This window comes from Harmonia axyridis, chromosome 3 (assembly GCF_914767665.1).
Source record: "Harmonia axyridis chromosome 3, icHarAxyr1.1, whole genome shotgun sequence".
NCBI lineage: Eukaryota > Metazoa > Arthropoda > Insecta > Coleoptera > Coccinellidae > Harmonia > Harmonia axyridis.
This window is the reverse complement of record NC_059503.1, coordinates 22,443,268-22,466,621: the sequence shown is the minus strand read 5'-3', so window position 1 is coordinate 22,466,621 and position 23,354 is coordinate 22,443,268. Positions and strand designations below refer to the sequence as shown.

Sequence of the window (23,354 nt, the reverse complement as noted above, 5' to 3'; positions counted from 1 at the left end):
AGGTCTCCTTCTAATATGTTATGGATTATGAAATTTTGATGATCATCCGGAACTCAATGCGTAACGCATTCATTATTTCTTAAAAAATTTCATTTGTTCTGGATTCGTTCATCTCCTCATAATGATACAGATCCGGATTTTAAATATGCAGAATTTTGTATAAATAAAGCTGATTATCACCTTTTTCAAGTTAAACATCATTAATTGACAAAAAATGAAGGTTAAATATTCATATACTTAAGCTATAAATAGGACGAGCTCCATTACTCGAGAAGACTCCTTCAGCGAAATCATGGTTCGTTCATTGATATTCGGTTTTAGTTTTGTTTTCTTGATTGTTTTAACGGAAGGCAAAACAATCCGTAAGTAGAAATTTTTTTATAATTATGTACCTATATTTCTTACTCAATAAGAAAAAATGTGTCGATTAATCGTTAACTCATTCATCCAAATATTGAATCAGTGTTGTTATCATTGAAATTACAAGTAATTGTAAGGATTGGAAATTGAATAGGGTTCTATTTATTCATTTTTCATGCAGTTTATTCGATTTCGTCTGTATTCTTGAAAGCGATGGAAGTATCACTATTTTGTGCACATGTTATTTTGATAAATTATCATTTGTCCTGTGCTTGTAGATTTTTTCTACTAATTTAGTCAACATTCTTATATTTTACATTTTTAACGGAAGGCAAAACAATCCGTAAGTAGAAATTTTTTTATAACTATCTACCTCTATTTCTTACTCTGTAAGAAAGGAGGTGAATGTTGATTCTCAACTCGTTCATTTAAATATTGAAGACAGTGTTGTTATTATTGAAATTATCATTGTAAGGATTGGGAATTGAATAGGGTTATATTTTTCATTTATATTTTTTCATTTTGCTTATTCGATTTCATCTATATTTTTAAATGCAATGGAAGTGTTACTTTCTTGTGCATATGTTATTTTGATAAATTTTCGTTTGTCCTGAGAATGTAGATTTTTTCTACTAATTTTGTCAAGATTCTTATATTTTACATAGGATTCGAAAAAATTCAAAAAATTCAATTCAATATATTCACCAATGGCATTCCTTTTGTTTACTGTCATGAGCAAAACCTAAAGATTTCTGACATTTAGTTTTGAACATGATTTCATTCTCTTCAAAACGGTTTTAAAAATAAATATTCTGAGGATACAAGTGCTCCAGCATCTAAGTTTTGAGGATCAGTGGTAACTAGGATTGTCACTAGATTTTTTCTGATAAAAATCATCTATTTGCATATTTATCATTTCGGATTTTCATCAAGTAAAATTTTCTATATTTTACATTAGTTCTGTTTCTTTTCGAAAATTTAACACTTTTTAATATCAGAATATTCGATTTTGGTTCTTTCTTTTGTAACGGTTTCGGAAAATATGTAAAACTTACTACCGTACAAGATGATCGAGTAATCTTGAGTAATTACTAGAGTTGACTCAAAATTTTTGATCAAAGTTTTCAGTAACTATCTGCTACTCCGCTTTCAATCAAATCCATTAGATATTAAATTTTATTGATTTAACGTGATTTAATTTTCCAAGATGATAATAATGCACTTTATTGTTCTAAAAAAAATTATCTAATTAGTTGTTCATGCACAAAAATAAGGGCGAATAGATTCAAGAACTTTATGGATTAGATTCTTTCATATCTTCATCCCTTTTAGGTTGATTCAATGAGCAGTCCCCTCTTATATCTCCGAATTTCAAAAAAATTCTTGAAGATAACTATTGAAAATATTCAGAGTTCACATGATCAAATTTTCACATATTAAAAATTTCTTATATTTTCAATTTTTGGAGTACCTACAGCATAAATCGTTAATTCCAAAATCAAGGTTTTTGATATTATTTTTTCAATTGTATTTTTAAACTAATTTTTGGAATTATGTTAGTGATTTCGTCTGGCTCAATAACGAACGAAAATTAAGAAATTACTTTGAATTTTTAACATCAATTGGAAATATATAATATAATAAGGTTTTAGTGGTTCTGATGTGTTGAGTAACACGAATTTTTCATTTCAGCCAAATACATTAAAAAATGTTCTCTGAAAAATCCAGACGAATTCAGTAAATGTGCTGTAGACGCAGCCAATTCGGCACTTCCACAGATAGTCCATGGTGAGTCAGTGTAATTTTTTTTTCAAATTTCTGTTAAGTGAAGGAATCACTATATAGAACAGATTTTTTACAAAATAAATTACAGGAAAACACAATTTTAATTACATTATTTTAACAATGAATGATAGATAGGTACATTAAATTAAAGTTTCCATAGGAATTTTAGTTTTTTTGAATACACGTTGTACCTTTCACATGCTTACGTTATAACTTTTCTGGATATGTTATACACATACAGAGATTTTTATGTCGTATTTGTATATTTCTTCATTTCGGAAATATCTTCTTTTTTTTAGGTGACAAGACATATAAGATTCCAAATTTGGTGCCTCTGAAAATAGACTTTATTGAATTCAACCCTCCAGGATTGAAATTATCAATCTCAAATGCCACTGTAATTGGAAGTGAAAATACCAAAGTAAAATCAATCAGGTTAGTCGGTGTTTTTGCTTTAAAATTTCAGTTCAAGAATAATATAATGAAAACGTTAATTTTTCAGATATGATAAAACAACAAGGAAATTCGTAATGGATACTCACTTGGATAAATTGTCAATCCAAGGTCGTTATAAAGTTGAGGGAAAAGTTCTGGTTTTACCAATTTTGGGAGAAGGAAAAGCAGTTATCGACTTCCGTGAGTAGTTTTTTCAAAACAAAATGAGAGAATACTTATTGGTCTCTCAAGATCAAACGAATCTTTTGATCTGCAGTATTTTTGATATGATCAAAGAATGTAATATTAACTTAGAGGTACAACATCAATTGAAAATACTTTTCAATAATTCTCAAGTATTAACTTTGGCGACCCAGCACTGTTCAGCTGAAAATGAGAATGCTCTCCCCTAAGTATTTCTTCTAAGTTGATCCGTTTTAGAAATACAGGGTGTCGAAGGTAATTAATTAATTCAAATTCAAATTCAAAATTTATTCTCACATTTAAAGTACAGTAATTTTACAGTTTTTTTTATTACAGATTATTAATTAATTATTGATTTTAATAAAACATGCTTAATTTGATGAAAGTAGGTATGCTTCTTGGGTGATAAGGAGTTCCTTCAAATATGATTGGAATAAAATTATTAGTTTCAGTAACGACCCTAAGGGTTTGAATGATATGACGAATTTTACCCCACTGTTTTATTATTTTGGTATATGTTTATTCCCCTTTTTGTTTTCATCAAATTAACAGCATTAACGATATTGTTTATAATTTTGAGCCGAGAATGGTTTCAAATAATAAGATTCGACTATTGTACCTTGAATATAATAAGCAAAAAACATATCTTCAATTAAAAAACCGATAATGATTGTTTGATTACTGGGTCACCGTGTATTTAAACCAATAACGATTGAATACTTCAAAATAAATTTCATATAGTGGGTGTTTCAATGAAATAAATTTACTGCTATTGGCAAAATATGTTATTTTTAGTTGAACACGTAGATATAACTGAAAGTTAAATTCATACAGCTTACCTACTACCTAATTGGAACTTATACTTGATAATAATTTGGATGTAAATTTGCTTTCAAAATTAGCTAATCACATGACCAAAACATAAAATTGGAATATATGCCAAATTTATTATGAATATCTCGTGTAGGGAAGGTGCTATGAGAAGAAAAATCAAACTTTGAGACCCTGTATTTCGAAAACAAAACGTTTGTGGTCCCATTTTATAGGACTTTTCTTAAAACTATTCGAGGAATCTGTCATTTTCCTTTGTACCTCCAATTTAGGAACACCTGTATATTAAGTTTACAGTAAATTCCGCATTCATCTAAGGTTAAAGAAAGTTCCTCAGTAACTATTAATTTCTGGATAAGTGTTTTTGTGTATTAACCTTTGTACTCAGAATATTCAATTGTAGACTATTGCACGTAAATGATTATAATTTAATTTCAGTCGAAGGCGATTATCATTATTCGTTCGATCTACAACCAACTAAGAAAAATGGAAAAGACGTGAACAAAGTGGAAAATTTCGAACTTAAGACCGAATTTGGTGGCGTCAAGTTTCAACTGGAAAACTTATTCAACGGCAATAAGCAGCTATGTGAGTATTGAATAAATATACAGGATATATCGGAATTATTTAGACTATTTAGAACTATGCCGACTAAAGAAAGATGCCCAAATATAAAAATTCCCAATTCCTAAGATCGACGAGGATTCGACAAGCCTGGTTTTTGTTAACACTACAGCAGCATTATTCTCACACGTTTTAGATTCTTCACATCACTAACTTGTCCCAACAACTCACATTTTTCTAACAGTTTCACTATTTCCTGCCGACGTACTCTACAAAGATCCAAAAGTGCTTTAGTTTTGCAAACTGTAATTGCAAAATTTTCACAATGTAGTTACTTCAAACAGTTTCAATGCGTGTATTGTTCCATTTTTAGTGTAGTTTTACTTGTCAAATGACAAAAGATGACAGCTTCAAAAGTGACAGGTGTCCAGATAGCGGGGGTATTCAATATGAAACCTCTTATTGGAAAACCCTGTAGAATTAGGATAAATAATAATAATAATAATAAAGTTTATTCGAGAACTTCAACAAATAAACATGAATGAATGAATGAATTGAAGCATTAATTGTTTTATGTTTTGTCATTACCAAATAAAGACTTTTTTTGTCAAAATTTCAGCTGAAGAGATGGAGAAATTCCTCACCGAAAACTGGAGGGAAGTCATCAAGGAATTCGAAGCTTTGATTGTGACACCTGTTAGAGAAGTTGTGTTTGGTGTTTTCAGTGGTATATTGAATAATCTAACTGACGGAGAAGTCTTCGATGATGCTTAAGTCAATGTTTCTTAGCTCTGAGTCCAATCTGTGTAATAAAATATTATGTAGGTATTTACTTGAAACCTCTATTTTGATAGATTTAATTTGAATTCACATTTTTCGATATTTGTATATATTTCATGTGAAAATCAAGAAATCGAACGAAATTATATATTCCAAATGCGCCCAATCCAACCATACGGGACAGTATGATATTGTTCATTTTGAAAAAAATTGGGCTTTCACTAATTGTAGAATTCAAATATAAAGATTATGTGATATAAATAACCGTCTTCATCAGGCGAAAGTTTAGCAATAGCTATTCTAACATTTTTACCTTATTCATATATAATATTTCTTAATATACTCCAAACAAAAATTCAATAGAATCAAAGTATCGAATAAAAATATATTAAGAAAAGGAAATATTCCAAAATGTTCTATTGTGAGTACTCATCAATATTTCATGAGTACATCATTGTTCGTGAGTACATAGGTTAAATTCTAATATTTTGTAAATAAAGGCTTAATATTATTCTAAAATGAACACATGGTGAATTCAATTGCAGAATTTCCTTGATGTATGCCTGTCTGTACGAAGCATTCTTGTAGTTCTGACTTGAAACAATAAATAAAAGTAATAAAAATTCAATCAATTCGTTGCCCCTTCACCATTCTCGGTTAAATTTCAGCTGCTAATAAATTCAATAACTCTTTTGGTCTCTCAGATATGCTTGAAAGACTAATCAAAAGATATAGTCAAAAATGGGAAGATTCCCATGTTGGTTGGTGTTGTAGATTGTAGTAGTTTCTGTTACCATGACTTTCATCTTGTTGAATGGAACCCACAACATGCATTGCTCTTATTGATGTTTGTCGGTACATATTCATAATAATAGGCTAAATTCATGAAAACTTGATTCAGAAATAACCTTAGTTCATCAAAGGTGAACGTAACATACGGAAGTAGGTTTATTATCAAGGATCTCATTACACTTGCAGTTTAAAAGACATTGAAATTTTTTCTTATAGTAGAAAGACCTGTATTTTGAAAAAAAGGAAAACAAAAATTTCATAAGGAGATTGATTGTTGTAAGGTTCGTACTCCTAAATTTGATTGGAAATGATAAGGTCAGTTTGAGGCAAGGTTTATACTCAGGTAATATCGCATAAAACATATAGGTATGTATGCAATACATAAAACATATATGATGAAGCATCCAAAGCTGAAGTGTCCAAGAATTAAGTAGAAGAAAATCCAAAAGAAATCAAGTCGACTTGTTTTATTAGGTTTGATAAGTTATCTTTGTTTTTTTTTTTAATTTGAAGAACTAACAATAATAATTTACATCAATTATGTTGTTTCTCGATTCAACAAAATATACAGTTGGAAACCCCTTTCGTTATTAAATTTAGGACTGTTTAGTGTATATTTTTGGGTAAAATATATCGCATACGCGACAGGCCCATACAGGTACTTGATATTCAAAGGGAGGCGTTAAAAAATGTTACGCCACTGCGATTTACTAAACATTTCGCTCATTAAGTCCCGGACATAACCAAATTTTTCACTGAAAAATTCTACTTTATTTGTCAACATCGTCACGTTCAAGAGTGATACACTCCAACGTTTCTCAACTTTTCAATACCTTTATTTTCGAAATAGGGTTCAACCTGAGCAATCGCTTTTTCATTAGAGTCAAAGGACACCGCACACTTTGGCTGAATTTTTGATATGTTATAGTCCAAGTCATTCCAAACAAAAATTTCAAAAGTCAAAAAATATAATACAAGACGTTATTACGGATAATTTTCACTAATCTGAATAATCAAGTTGAGCATGAATATCAATATGGATACCATTAAAAGCATTGTTTCTACATGTTGTAACATTTGGTCAATTATACAGTGTGTCCCAGGTACCTACAATTTTTAAATTCAATTATTCGAAAATGGTTACAAATCGTCTCAGTGATCTAGAGTCAAAAATTGTTTATGAATCCTATTCTATTCTATTCTAATATACGGAGTATCTTTTCAAAAGAAAGTGAAAGTTATAGATATTCGAAATGTTCCGTATTGAAAAACGGTTAGTTAATATATGACACCCTGTATCTCATAAACGAATGACAATAGACTTAAGACATGTGTCAACTTTGATTCAGATTATACCGATTGTTCTGTATTCGCACTGCAAACAAGTACTTACAGTATTTCATGAAACACTCTGATCTTATCTAATAAGTTCATTGAAATCCTACAATATGGAAAATATAGTTCCAATGGTTTATGGTTCAAAAAATTTAACTGATAACGATTGTATTATCAGAGGTACTGCATTCAATTCATTGAATCGCACAAAAGGATGGTTAATCTAAAAGGCATTCATTATAATTGAAGATACCTACATAAATCTGAAATTATAAAAGTTTGAATGCTTTGGAAAAAACAATGATTTATTGCTTTTCCATTCAATATTCTAAGAGTCCTCTTATATAAAATTGCTATAACATCGATTGCATATACTAGGTGGTCCAACGAAAACTTAACACCTCGATTTTCCGTCTTTAAAATGAAAATGTAGAAAATCGCTCGGTCCCGTCAATTTCTGATTGTAGGAAATTTCCGCTTTTCGCATCCCTGCACCTCCAACCCCCAACGAGGTTGAATACAGCCCCTTGAGTTTGAATAGGCATGTGGGATGTTACGATACTTCATTTTGAAGATCTTGTCGAGTACTATATGATGCTTATATTTCGCTCCAAAATTTCCATTGATAACGAAATGACAGATGAAATAGTGGAAGGGTACTCAATACTAAATGACGGGTGGTTTTTTTCGCGGTATATAACTTTAAGTTGGCATTACTGTTCAAGATGGCGACCGACATAACAGCTGTCAAGTGATTTATTCTCAGTTTGGTTTGGCAATTCATCATTCATAGACTCACGCCTGAACAAAGCTTACAAAAAGTGCAATTTTATTTCGAAAATAATGGTTCTGTGCGGAATACGTATCGCGCACTACGTCCATTTTATTTCATTTAGCGATGAAGCGCACTTCTGGTTGAATGGCTACGTCGACAAACAAAACTGCCGCATTTGGAGTGAAGCTAATCCTCAAGTGTATGTCGAAACATCGGTACATCCAGAAAAACTGACTGTTTGGTGCGCTTTATGGGCTGGTGGAATCATTGGTACGTACTTCTTCAAAAACGATGATGGCCAGAACGTTACAGTCAATGGTGATCGGTATAGAGCCATGATTAATAACTTTTTCATTCCTGAATTGAACAACCATGATGTCCAGGAGCTGTGGTTTCAACAAGACGGAGCAACATGTCACACAGCTCGTGCCACAATCGATTTATTGAAAGACACGTTTGGTGACCGCCTAATTTCACGTTTTGGATCTGTGAATTGGCCTCCAAGATCTTGTGATTTAACACCGCTAGACTACTTTTTGTGGGGCTATGTAAAGTCATTGGTCTATGCGGATAAGCCACAAACCCTTGACCATTTGGAAGACAACATTCGCCGTGTTATTGCCGATACACGGCCACAAATGTTGGAAAAAGTCATCGAAAATTGGACGTCCAGATTGGACTACATCCGAGCCAGCCGTGGCGGTCATATGCCAGAAATCATATTTAAAATGTAATGCCACAAGATTATCTTGCGGGTAAATAAAATTCATGTCAATCGAATAATCCATCGTTGTTTTATTGCAATTTAAAGTTCTACTGCTCTAAAAAAACACCCGGATACGAATAATATTCTCGAGATTAATTCAATATTGCCTCTTTCACTATTTTCGCTGTCATTTCATTAAGGATGGATATTTTGAATCGTTATTTTAGGGTGAAATAGTGCTCGATACTATCTTAAGGATTAGTTATCAAAACACCCCTCATCCCTATTCAAAATAAAAAAAACGGAAAAGTTGTTCCCCCTCGAATCAGAAATTGAGGGTCCGAGCGATTTTCCACATTTACATTTTAAAGAAGGAAAATCGAGGAGTTAAGTTTTCGTTGGCCACATAGTAAAATATAAATTTATAATCCCAATATTTCATTACTCATCAATTTATCGAAGTTTCGACTCCACGTAAAAAAATCACAATTTTATTGTTTCTTCCCATATCATTGAATGATTTTAATCATTAGTTCGGAACCGTCCTCATGAATGACTCGTTCAATCTAACTTTGAATATCGCAACAAAATTAGCTCGGTATTTTCAGTGTACAGACTCACCGGTTTCTGATGCTTTATTATATTAGTTAGTTTTTATTTTACTAGAATACCTTATTATATCCTACCTGAAACTTTTGAAATCTGCTTTCAAATCATGGAATAATATTCATTTCTATATCTGAGATATTTTTAGAAATAATAAACTTTTTATGTCAATTTTTTTTCAGGTTCACACTGTTGAGGCTCTCCAGAACTATGATGGCCCGCACACCAAGAGCAACCCCGTTGGTTGATGAGGATGAAACATCTAAGTCTCTCTCAATAGAATTATTCAGACTCAACGCTAAGTGACGCTTTACACAGACAGACGCTTCCACGAACAACAAATCCTAACAAACAAACCATCAATTTGCATATCTTTTTCTGCATCGAAAGAAAATATTCTCGAAGCCTGAACGGACCAAATATCTCAATCCAAAAACTCGGAAGAAGTTCAAGAAGAACGAGAATGATGAGTTCGCTCTTTCTAACCTTCGGAGTGCTGAATCTATTTCCATGCGAAAGCCAGTTTTGCGATAGGAAATAATTTCTATTCTTCACGTTAATTTATTTTTTTGATGAACACAATATCTGGAAGTGGTTCGAAGGTTGTGTTTTCAGAAACTTATAAATTAAAGTCGTCATTTCTGGGATTATCAGTTGACAGTTGTCTCAGAAAAGCTACACCATGCTTGTCGAATTTTCTAAATTGTTTTTTTGCGTTGTAGTTTTTATAACTACAATCGAGACTAAATCTTTACGTGAGTATTGCTTCAATTTAAGCATCATAACAGATTTACATCATTTACATATTCCATAGTTATTATTTGATGAAAATTCATCATTTTACTCATTAGGATCACTTAAAATAATAAAATAGAAATAAGAAACATTTCAAAATCACTTTGTCTCGGATAAAATATGTTTTCAAACTCAAAATTTTTGTAGAATAGTATAATGTTATCCTTTCGAAATAATATTAATGAATTACTTTTACAGCAAAATACATTCAAAAATGTTCTTTGAAAGATCCTAATGCGTTTTCTAAGTGTGCTGTAGAAGTTGCAATGAAGGCTATTCCGAACATTATTACAGGTGAGAAAATTTTTTATTTCAGTTCATTTGCCCATTAGTTAGTGAAAAATTTAGATAATTTGAAAAGGTATTGATGATTAAAATATATCTGATGATAAATCAAAAAAAGGTTGAAAAAAAAAATTTCAAAAGAAGACGTTTGTTTCATAAACCTATCTATGATCTTATTCTCAACAGGTGATAAGGATTACAACATACAGAAACTGAATCCTCTTAAGATTCCACTACTTCAATTGGATTCCAATGGATTAAACTTGAACTTGACGAATCAATTGGTGACAGGAATTGAAACCGTTAAATTTAATACCATCAAGTAAGATATTTCAATTGTATGGGATAATTTTTGCGAAGAATATACCTAAATTCATTGAATAAAATTATTATATCCAAATTTTGGTGAACTATTGGATACTGATAATACGAAAAATGTATCACTATAAAAATTTACTTATAAATTGACTTTCGTTAAGTTGATACCTTTTTTGCAGAAAATCGTGGAATACTCAAATACTCAAAACATGAATTATCTATAATGTGAAAATTGAATAATTTTTTATAGAATTAAGAGTTTTGCATTTATTCTGATACCTGATTGTGTTGCCTTGATGAGAAAAATCTTTCCTTTCCAGTATTCTTTTCCAATTTTCTATGGTTCTTATGCTTTGAAGCTTAAAACTTCACACTGAATTTGTTATTTCATATTAACATTCTAAATTTCAATTCCGTAAAGTTTTTCGATTTTCTTCTTGAATTTTCTATGGTTCTGAAATTTTGCACTAATTTTAAATATGAAGAATTTCAAACCGATCGAATCTGTAATCAAATAAATAATGGTTATTTCTTTTCCACAATAGAACTTTTTGGGGTACCTACAAGGATAGTAAGATTGCAGACAATTGAATTCACTTTTAGTTAACAACCAATAATTTAATTGAAGCTTATAGTGTTTGTACTCAGAGTAGGTATATAAACAATTAGGAATCGAAGATAATAATAATAATTTTCTCCATTAGATGAAATAGGAATTAATTTGAAAGTAAATGAGTGTATCAATATAAAATGTGCTGATGACGATGAACAAACAGATTTTCAATTAGTTAATACCTCATGAAATGTTTCAAAGGTATCCATACCAAATAATCCATTCAAAAAACGACCATATCAACCCAAAAAAGTACAGATATATCAGTGTACTTTTCTCGCTTCTTGAATGAGCGGTAGTAAAAGTTTCTGCTGTTTATCTTTCGATTACTGTCAATTTTCAGTTACCTACTAGCGTCATTGATATTATTTCAAAATGATACGTTCAATTTTAATGATTATAAAAGAAGGAATCTTCATCTCTATTTTATTCAGGTATGACAAAACAGCTGGAAAATTTACCCTGGACATGAACTTTGTTCATATAATGCTGGAAGGACAATATTCCATAGGAGGAAAAATTTTAGTGCTTCCAATCTCTGGAAATGGAGACGGTTATATGGATTTCAGTGAGTGAGAATAGGCTTATAGTAGTAGTAATAATATTTCAAATCACATTCATCCGAAACCAGCTAGATCAAAATGAAATGAGACCGTGTTACATCCAAAAAAACTACTTATTCTATTTATCTCATGTGTTATTCAAGACTATAAGGTCTTAGAAATATATTTATATGTGTAATTTTTCATTTTGAAAGTTTAAGTATCGTGGGAAGGGGTTACAGTTATCATTTGGCCAAGATTTCTAAATTTTAAGACATCAGCTTCGGGCTTGTTCTTAAATTGTACTTGGGGTATATAAAAGATCTATTTCTTGTTCATAATATTTTTTTGGTTATTATATTGATGGAATAGGAGTGTATCCTATATTGTATAAAAATTGGACATTTTTTAATGCAATTCCAAGTTTTTGAATAATCCCTGCATAACTGGTCATATCTCACGTTACTAAGAATTCTTACAGTCCTTTTCGAATAAAAGCTGCATGCACCGACGGCTGATTTTTTTTGTGGAAGGATCCAATCATTAACATTGTTTTATTGTGTCATCTATCGATCTGTCTATAATATTATGCAAATGGTGTACAATTCAATATTGCACTATATTATATATCCTTTCGAATTGTGATTTATGATAGGATATAAATTTGTTTTCGGAGTTTTCTGAGAAATTTTTTTTTCTTGTATCGAAAAAATATAAGATGGAAATAGACATACACGTGATTCAAAAGAATCAATCAGAAGAAATTTTATTGAAATCGTATGGAAAATACTTATATGAAAGTTATATTTTCGATTTGAAACCTTTGGTCCTCAAGAAATTATTTTGTGATTTTATGTGACTATTAACTATTCCATAAATAATTAATATCAAATATTGTATTCATGATAAGTTTTCCAATGAGAGGTTTCATTTTGAAAAGCCTGCTAACTTAGGTCTTAACGCTCAATAGTTTTCTTTCCATGTTATTTCTCGATCACAATGGCCATCGATCTTGTGATTTGACCTTTGAACTTTTTTCTTTCGGTCGACGTGAAAGATAAGGTCTATGCCAATGTTTCACAATCGATTTGAGACCTTAAATATGAAATTCGATAAGTTATCGAGTATATACAGACGCAAATGGTCATAGAAAATTTCATGAAAAGGAAAAGTGCTGCAACCGCAGCCGTGTGGTAGCCATTTGGGTGATATCGTTTTTCATCATTAATGACATACCTTTCTCTCTAGAATGAAATGAAGATCCATTGATTCCTCTTGAAATACACTCGTGATTTTTTTCATAACAAAATGATTCCTCTTATTGGTATACCCTTTATAATTAATACAGTTATAATATTTTTTCATGCCTTCGATATTTGATGCAACATATTCTCATTTTTCTTTTTCAGAACAATGCCATCTCGTTTTCACTTTCGACTTGAAACCTGGAAAAGACGGAAAGCTAAAGGTTGACAACCCAGACCTAGAAACTGATTTTGGTGGGGCCACATTCCACATGAATAATTTATTCAATGGAAATAAACAATTAGGTATTTCTATTTTTGAATCCATCATATTCTAAATCAAGATTTGCTTGCAAATTATATTACCGGATGGTAAAATTAGTGAATTTTATAGTCGATGTAACTACCTTTACATTTCAGACAAGATAATACCATTCAAGTGAAAACGTACAAGATACTCACTTTCTTTTTTCTTCATATTTTACGAGAATATTATTCATGAGCTATTTTCAACAAGAATTGTCAAAAGTTCTCGAGATGGCGTATTGAAATAAGTGAATAACTTCTGTTGGGTTGTATTATCACAGTTATCATAAACATAACTAGGTGCCCATTCCAATATGTTCTTTAATATTCATGAATTTCTGAAATATAACCGGCGATGTCCAATTTGGATATAGGGGGAGAGGGGGCACAATGATGCAAGGGGCACATAGATACGCAAGCATTATCCAATAATCAATTGGATGTATTCGAGTGCTGCCATCTCTAAAACGCTCATAGAAATGTTTGAACGCTTCCTATTAATTCGCGGCGACCGACAGTCAGCCGTTTGCGCTCTACAAGTAGTAACGTGTTTTGAGTGCGACCAACTAAAAAGGGACGTGCAATATAAAAGTGTTTATTCGGTGTTTTGTACCATCTTGCGAGGATCTATATATACCAAAGGTAAGTTGGGGAATCTAATATTATGGATTTAGTATTTTATTCAAAATGATTTAGTTAGTTTCTTTTGTATAATTTTCATTTTGAAAAAAATCTCTTGGGGCACTTAGATACAACAAAGTACGGGGCACTTTGATGTGTATCAATGTGCCCCAATAAAATTGTAAAATATTTCGAATTAAAATTACATAGGTAGTTTTTTATTCTGTCATCAGAAAATGGTGCGCACATACAAGCCCAAGACTGAAAGACGTAGTTTAGATGAAGAGAGGATCAAGAGCGCCGTATCTGAAGTTGCATCGAAGGTATTATCTATCAGAAAAGCAGCCGAAAAATATGGTATCAAACCTGCAACTCTGCAGCATCGTGTTGAAAAATTTAGAAAAGCTTCAGAGGAAAACCAATCGTCATCTTCTAATTTGTATGGGTCAAAGTATACTGTTGCTCAAGTATTTACTGCCCAGCAAGAGAAACTTTTTTCCGAATATTTGTTAACTTGCAGCAAGATGCATTATGGGTTATCCTTGCAGCAACTTTTAACATTAGCATACGAGTATGCAGAACATTTGGGATGCAAATATCCAGAATCATGGAAAAAAAATAAATGCGCGGGGAAAGACTGGGCAGCAGGATTTAGAAAGAGAAATCAAGAGCTTAGCCTGAGAAAGCCTGAAAATACAAGCGCTGCTAGAAGTTTTGCATTCAATAAGACTGCTGTGGCTGAATTCTTTAATAATTTTGAGCGTGTAATGTTACGCTATAAATTTACTCCTGATCGTATTGTCAATTTGGATGAAACAGGTATTAATACAGTATTACCAACTCCTAAAGTTTTGGCTGATAAAAAACAAAGGCAAGTAGGACAAACTGTGTCAGCTGAACGTGGAGAATTGGTAACGTTTTGTGGAATAGTCACAGCAACAGGTTCTGCTCTTCCTCCTGTTTATATTTTTCCTCGAGTTCATTTTAAAGACCCGTTTTTAAATGGGGCTCCCCAAGGCAGTCTTGGTTTGGCAAACAGGAGCGGCTGGATGACGGCAGAATTGTACATACAAGTTCTTAAACACATTCAAAGACAAACTTCATGCTCTAAAGATAACCCAATTCTAATTATTTGCGACAACCACGAGTCACACATTTCTATTGAAGCTGTCAACTATTGTCGTGACAATGGGATTATCTATCTTTCTTTGCCACCACACACATCACACAAATTACAACCGCTGGATGTCAGTGTTTTTGGTCCATTCAAAAGCAAACTAAAAACAGCATTTAATGATTGGCACATTCGAAATATTGGTAAGACCATATCCATATATAACATTGCAGAACTTTCAAAATCTGCCTTTTTGGAGTCTTTTACACCCAAGAACATCACAAGCGGCTTTTCAAAGCCAGGTATTTGGCCATTTAACAGACTCGCATTCGGGGATGACGATTTTGCACCTATAGAAATTCACAGTGAGAGTTTCCAAGAGGAAAACAAAGAAAATAACCAGGATATAGAGAGACAGAAAGTAGATTGTGTGGAGCTGGAAATAAGTCCAAATGAAGAAATTCTGGATGAAAGCTGCAACAGAGACCAAACACAAAAGGACCCTTTTGATAACCGATCGGATTTTGATACATCTGCGAATATTGTTCCACCTCTCAACGTTTCACCATTTCCAAAGGCAGGAACAAGCTGTCAGACTAATGATAACACAATGTCTCCAGCAGCTGTACGACCATATCCAAAAAAGGCTTTGAATGAAAAGACATCTAAGAAAAGGAGAGAAAAAGGAAAATCCAGGGTTTATACTGACACACCAGAAAAAAATCGGTTACAAATCCTATATGAGGAAAAACAAAGAAAACGAGAAGTTAAATTGATGAAGCAAAAAGCAAAGGAGCTGAAAACAGCAAGAAATTTATTGGGACTTACACGAACTAAAAAATCTAAAAAGAAAAGAGTATGTCTTCGTTTGAAGCCAATGTCGGATTCGGACTCTAGTGAGAATGAGCTATTGAAATTAAGTGATGATGACGATGATGAAGTGTCAGATGAAAGTGAAGAAGGTGGAGAGTTTGAAATCCCTAATCCTAAAAATATAAATATTGGGGATTTCCTTCTTATTAAATTTGAAAAGAAGAAAACTGTAGTTCATTATGTAGCTAAAGTCATTTCTAAATACAGTTTGACTGAATACCAAGTGTTATATCTTAGAAAAAATCAAAGTTCTTATATTTTTGTTTTCCCTGATGTAGAAGACCAAGCAAGCGTTGATTTCAGAGATGTTGTTTTACACTTGTCTAAACCAAACTGTACGAAGGGCACAGCTCGAACATCTTCTATGTATACTTTTTCAGTTAATTTAAGCGCATACAATGTGCAATAAAAGTAGCAATACAAGTGTTCTTAATAATATTACTTGAGTTTACTATTTTGTTAACGTATAAGAGGTTTTATATGATTGTGTTTGTTTCGTTTTCTGAGATTTATTTGTTTGAATAAAAGGATAGTCTGTTGTGAAGAAATCAGATGTTCTTAATTCTTAATTTAATTAAGTTTCAAGCATTTTGTAAGACTGATTACAATATTTTCAGAATAATAAAGAATAATTTTTATAAAAGTGTTATACTTTATCAAATTTCATGCAACCTCCACTTTGTATTAATGTGCCCCAAGTGATGTATCTAAGTGCCCCGTTAGTGGGGCAGAATGATTCAAAAGCCATTTTTTACAAAACACGTACTAATAATTTTCTTCTACTACTTAAACTATTTTTACCCTTGGCATTATAATATTTATACATTTAGCTAAATGTTGACTTGAAAATTAATCAAAAATATGTCATTTATTCACATATTATTTGAATTTCAATTTTTCTGTATCAATCTACCCCACTTCCCCCTACATATACATTATGTTCTAGTGCTCAATTGTAATGAATTCGTATTATTATCGCTATAAAATACATAAACAACAGTAATCTAAAGCAACTAAAAGGGAACTGATAGAAGAAAAGCAGATCATTACTAAGATTCGAAACGATCGATTTATGCATATGTACAGGGTGTCCCGCAATGTTCACTGAAAGCATCTCGAGAACTATAAGACATACAGAATAAATCTTCAAGGACTCTCTATTCGTTTTTTTTTTCGAAATTATAAGATATCAAAAAGCAGATCATAGATATCTTCATGATTTCATAAGGAGATTATAATATGTTCTTATTTGAGTAAATATTTTTGTACTTACTTCCATTCATGAATAGTAAATTTGTTTAATCACTGATTGATTATATGACTCTGGTTTATGAAATATTCGTTGAGCTTTTCACAGAAAACAGTGAAAAAAAGAAAACGCAAAATTAAATTGATAAGATAATAATAGTATTCGTCAATACCACGAAGGAAATTCACTAAAAACAAATACTTAATCAACATGCATCATACTACTGTATGCTATAGTACACAAAACATGATATTATGTTGAAAATTACATCAACCTCATGATGGGATCTATAAGATCACGATGAATCGAATTATCATAAAATTAATTATCAATTGTGTTTCATTACTAATATTTGATATTTCTAGGAGATGAATTGAATAAATTCTTGAATGACAACTGGCGAGAAATCATAAAGGAATTCCAAGACTTGGTCAAGAAACCGATGAACGCTCTTCTGAAATCAGTTGCAGCTGGAATTTTGGACAATCTGACACAAAGTGATGCATTCAGTGATTCATAATTCAGAATTAAGAAATTACTGAAATCTTAGTTGAGTTTTAAGTATATTTTAGTTCAGTTTTGTATGTATATATGTATATAAATTATAATTTTCAAATAATGTTGCCTTAATAATAATTATTAAAAACGATCTACTAACTGGAACCTTTTCAAAACTGACGTTGCAGTCAGATTACTCAAACTATTCTTTCAACTGCTTTTTTTCCATAAGTTAAATTACTTTTTTAGTAAAAAAGAGATATTTTTTGTTGTCTCCGGAACTCATCGAGCCCCCACTGGCTACGGCCTTGCTTCTTGCTTTATATACACGCAGAATCCCAACCCGATGGGATATGCTATCACAGAAATCCATATTGGGTACCTATTGAATTTTCTATGGTTGTGATGATGTGAAGCTTTACATTTCGCACATATCTTGAAATTATTATGTTTCTCATATGAACATCCAGAATCTCAACTCCTTCGATTTTGGCCATGAAAATATTGGGTACTTGCAAAATTTCTACTCAACTGCGGTATTCAAGATTCGAACCTACCTTAAAAATTACAAGTTTCTAGGTCTTACACTCGAAAATTACAGATATGACGAAATTATAGAGCAATTTATCTGGAAAACGAGAACCCAAAAATCTATGAAAAAGAACAATTTGACTCTAATTAGGAATTTTTTTTAAATCATATCGAAACTACTATGGAATTTGCGAGCATTATTACCAAACCGACTTTGCGTTATCTTTAATCAAGATCAATCTATCAAATTATGGTGTTTGCTCAGCTATCTCGACTATATCTAGTGGTAGCATTCCTTCAAAACAATTATTCTTGTATAGCCTGATACATAATGTAGTGAAGAAATTTCATCATCGGCTAGCAATAAAATTGAGCAATTTCAATAGGGATAATAATATTTATTTAGTAGGGAGTTTTCTCGGCTTCGATTAAACAAAATCGAAAAGTGGGTGGAACAATGATTTACAATGTAGACCAAATATGAAGGTTGTAGGACATTTAATATAAGTATGAACGTAACAGATCGCCATTTGGAAAAAGTGATGCAATAAAAATACTGTCGTTTCAGAATTCTCGTTGTTAAAAGTGGAACAGGTGCTTTGCAAGTGGTGTGCCCTTTATTGAAAGAAAGTCGAAGTTTGCTCTGCTCTTAATCTGAATAGTATATTGTTATCTATTGCGAAAAAATAAGAAATTCTTACGAGTGTGGAAGTTTGACGGCACTAGGCTCCAAATTGTGCCACAAACGAGAAAGAAATGTAGTTTCCGCACGTATTGTACAGGGTGGGCAAATTTCGATGTTTTAGCACTACATCTTTTAAACCAGAGGAGATAGACAAAATCTGGTACCCCATTCTCGTTTTTTTTTCTGAGAAACTAACAAGGGTAGTATTCATTTTTGGCCACTTTTTTTTCGAGTTATAAGCGAAAATTGGAAAAATGGCGATATCGAAAAACATTTATATCTCCGCTAATACTGATGATAGAGCTCTGAAATTAAAACATCAACAGGCACTCTTTAACGTGGATTCCAGTGGCGTGCTCGTCTTTTCAAAAGAGTTTTTAATTACGAAGCATCGAGCCAAAGTTATGTTCTTTCAAATGGGAACACTAGATTTCTGAGCCATTTATTGAAAGCTTAATTTTTCCTGATTTCAAAAATATATAAAATGGTATGGTTTATGTCAATATAAATAATGGAAGGATTGAAGGAAGGCGAATCAGGATCCCCCTGGCTACGGCCTTGAATATACTATCTTCTAAGATTGTAAATAGCAAGTTAAACCAGACATGAATGAAAATGTGAAATTTACAAGCAAAATTGTAATATTTTTTGCTGCAACGTCTTTATCTTGATATCTTCATTCTGATTATTAAATTGTCTTGTTTTTTTTTTTGAAGATATTTAACGTGAATTTATATCTTGAAAGCACAGGATATGGTAATTTTTCAATAGTTCTCTTATTTTTCAGTTTATAGTGAATAAAACATATAAACGACCTTGTAATGACGAAATTCGAATTTCGAAATATAGAAAGTACCAATCACACCCGGTATCTTTTCCTTGTCTGCATAAACAGATCAAGGTCAACGAACACACCTAGGATACTAATGAACGTTTATGTAAATACGAGAAATCATGAATCAAAATACGTCTACGGTTTTATGATAGTGTTCATTCATTCTTGAAAGGATGATCAACTACGAGTGTTGTAAACATCTCGGTTAAAGGATATTTTGCAAGACAATCTATTAACTATTTTTTATGTTTCATTTAACCATATAATTAGTGATTTAGTATCAGTTGTGTTAGTTGTTTATGAAATTGAAATTCATAATAAACAATCCAATCCTAATTCAAAGCTTTTGAGGGCCACATGCTGTCTAACCATAATGTAATATTTAGGAAATATTACATGTTTCTTCATATCAAATGAAATAATTCAATTTTTATTCCTTTGTTAGTTGAAATGGAAGTGTGCGGATGAAATCCCATCAGAAAATAAACATAGGTATAAAGTGTATTAATAACAAAGATTCTAGGAAATTTGATATTGCAAAATGAATTTTAAGAGGACCACAAACTTGAAGCATTATCATTTAATTGACTCTTGTAGCCCTCTTTGAGACCTCACATGTAATATATTAGAATTCTATGAAAAATCTGAGACAAAAATAAAAATTCTCGAAAATCCATCAATTTCAATATAATCAATGATGAAATATACAGTGTGGAACAGCCAAATGGAATAAATTCGATAACGGATAAATGAAGGCGTGTTAGGAAAAACGCTTGGACACGTCGATTTTTATTTTTAACTGCGCATCTTTTTCAAAAAAAAAAATTATATATGTCATGTGACAGTGGCCAATACCAACTTTCTTATTTTAAACGCAAGCCCCTGTATATTATTAATTTTTTGGATTCTTCAGAAAATTCCAGACATAATTCATGTACAATGTCCTATACCTTCTTCAACTGTTTCGGAAATATTGAGTATTTTCAGATTTATTACAAAAATTAACATTAACAATAGAAAATTGTTATTTTGTGCATTTCTGTTAAATGAACCATTTTTCTGATATTATTACGTACAGTTAACGAAATTCAAACGACAATAGCACTGACACTAATCATTACTGTCATGCGGGTAGACAACAAGTTGCTAAGGCTACAAGTTTTATACGAACATAAAGAAAACTGTTTTTGTATTTTTTTCATTTCATATCAGTAAAAAGAAACGCAGGAATGGTTTTTGTTTACTTTCTCATTATCAAGAGCTAAATGGGAAATAAGTATTGAATGTAATGTAGCGAATTTGTGAAATAAAATAATTTTCTATTGTTAATGTTAATTTTTGTAATAAATCTGAAAATACTTAATATTTCCGAAACAGTTGAAGATAGGTATAGGACATTGTACATGAATTATGTCTAGAATTTTCTGAAGAATCCAAAAAATTAATAATATACAGGGGCTTGCGTTTAAAATAAGAAAGTTGGTATTGGCCACTGTCACATGACGCACCCTATATAATTTTTTTTTTTGAAAAAGATGCGCAGTTAAAAATAAAAATCGACGTGTCTAAGCGTTTTTTCCAACATACCCTCATTTATCCGTTATCGAATTTATTCCATTTGGCTGTTCCACACTGTATAATATAATGTAGTTAATAAAAATAAGAATAGAGGAATAAATCAACTTCTTCCTCTTGAAGTACCTGTCCGTTCTGGATGGGACCAAAGTCAACTTATAACAGTTTCGAATCCCTAAACTTTGGTTTCAATATCAAGCGAATTCAAAGCTAACTCATGCACTATCACATTCATTTCAAATGACTGTAGAAAGTTCAAGATCTTAAATGGATTTATTCCCAATAACTCACCCCATCTTCCCTATTCAAAATTTGGGGGTGAGGGTTGTAGTAGCAAGGGTTGAAGCGCTATGCGTCCGTAACCTACATCTTAAGTTGTCCCCCTCGAAACAGAAATCGACCTGTCCGAGCATTTCTATCGAAAAACTTTATTTCGTCTGTAATCTTGTCTGTTTCGTTTTCAAATGGCCACCCTGTATACATGAATGAATAGATCATTTTCATGAATTTTTCGATATCAATGAATCATTCTTATTCAGATGGTTGATTTAATAAAACATGAATTGTGGTGATTATAAAGATCAAATCATTTCTGTGTTCAATTTTAATTTTTGTTAAATACATCATAGATTTCATACTAAAATCAACGTGTTGATTTGTCGATCAAGATTTCGTGTAATAAGGAATCTATTTTGCAATAATGATATCATTCTAACAAAAACTGCTAAATTATCGGGCAATGAACCAAAAAGAATATTCAAGTTATTTTCGACGTAACCTCGCGCGCCTAAGATCATCTTACCCTATCGAGATCACATAAATAAGACATAGAAATTATGCTAAGGCCGCTTACTAGTCCATCACATGACTTGCAGTGAGTTCATCACATGATCCAGCGCTGCGTACTTTCTCTCCGGAATCATAGCCATTCCATTGTTGGGGGTTTACACCGATACCAATTTGGTCCATAATGCAATCGAACGTAATTAGAAGATTACCGCCATCATTACATCATGTTCGCATAGAGAGAATTGTTTACCATCAGGACCGATAAATAATGAAAGTGTACTCGAAACAATTCATTTTTTGAGAACCACTGACAACTGAAGAGCACTAAAACTGGGTGGTCTTTTTGCCGAGAATTTGGTTGCACAATTTGGTACCTTAACACGGCTCTTAATATTCGATCTGATGGTTTCGAAATAGCGCATAATGGCATATTGGCGAAGAACCAATTCACGTGAAATCAATATACTCAAGATATCCATCATGCTTCTTGATAAATGTTCCCATTCGGGGACTAATTACAGTAATATCGTATAAGCAATCAAGGTTTTTGCACCGAAAGAATGGACCTAGACAATATTTCACGGGTATAACTAGAAAATTGTGTAAAACTAACAGGTTTATTGGCCATTTCTGAAATAACTCAGGAAAGATTTTGGGATCAACATAGACATGTTGTAAACGAAATGTGAAGGTTTGCACAATCGATAGACATCGGAGGTTGCAGAAAGAATTTGGATCGATTCTCACGTGTTTCTTTGCAAGGATTTCCGGGAAATGTTAAAATGCATTTAATTTTTTTTTGTAGGTTTGATTTGGATTCAGATACGAGGTGATTAACTAATCATTCCTAAAATAAAAATGCAGCCGGAATATCGAATGAAAAACTGAAATTTAAGTGACATCAAATCCTACTAGAATGTATCATGCTTGTGGCTTTATTTCTGGTTACTTAAATATTACTTAAAATTGCTATGGTTTTATCATATAAATAACCAGTAAATATCATTTTCATCATTTTTGTACTCCAAAGATCCCAAATTCTTGAAATTACGAAGAGAGGCTCTTCATTAATTATTGCATTCTTGATGGACACTGGGTACCTGTTCGCAAAATTCTCCAAACATGTTATTTTATTCAAAAATATTTTAGATTATTTTAGCTGTGATAACTAAACTGGTTAAGAAAACAGAAAAAACTTGGTGATACTTTGAATACTAATGTTACTAAGTAAATGGATTGACATAATCATAATATGACAAATAAAATTCAAAGGATCCATTCAGTATATAAAGAATTTTAACATAGCAG

The 23,354-nt window shown here is 31.8% G+C and overlaps 2 protein-coding genes across 2 annotated transcripts; both read left to right on the top strand.

Moving 5' to 3' along the window:
• The first annotated feature begins 212 nt into the window (after positions 1–212).
• On the top strand, positions 213–5,587 carry LOC123674699 (protein takeout-like). The gene is made up of 6 exons (XM_045609679.1): positions 213–362; positions 2,053–2,148; positions 2,445–2,580; positions 2,648–2,781; positions 4,054–4,203; positions 4,799–5,587. The coding sequence occupies exons 1-6, from the start codon at positions 293–295 to the stop codon at positions 4,951–4,953; spliced, it is 741 nt and encodes a 246-aa protein (XP_045465635.1). The 5' UTR covers positions 213–292; the 3' UTR covers positions 4,954–5,587.
• A 3,916-nt stretch (positions 5,588–9,503) lies between these two features.
• Positions 9,504–17,753, top strand: LOC123674700 (protein takeout-like). Its single transcript, XM_045609680.1, has 6 exons — positions 9,504–9,928; positions 10,167–10,262; positions 10,440–10,575; positions 11,619–11,752; positions 13,136–13,276; positions 17,499–17,753. Exons 1-6 carry the CDS (start codon positions 9,856–9,858, stop codon positions 17,651–17,653), a joined length of 735 nt encoding a protein of 244 aa, XP_045465636.1. The 5' UTR covers positions 9,504–9,855; the 3' UTR covers positions 17,654–17,753.
• Positions 17,754–23,354: the final 5,601 nt, after the last annotated feature.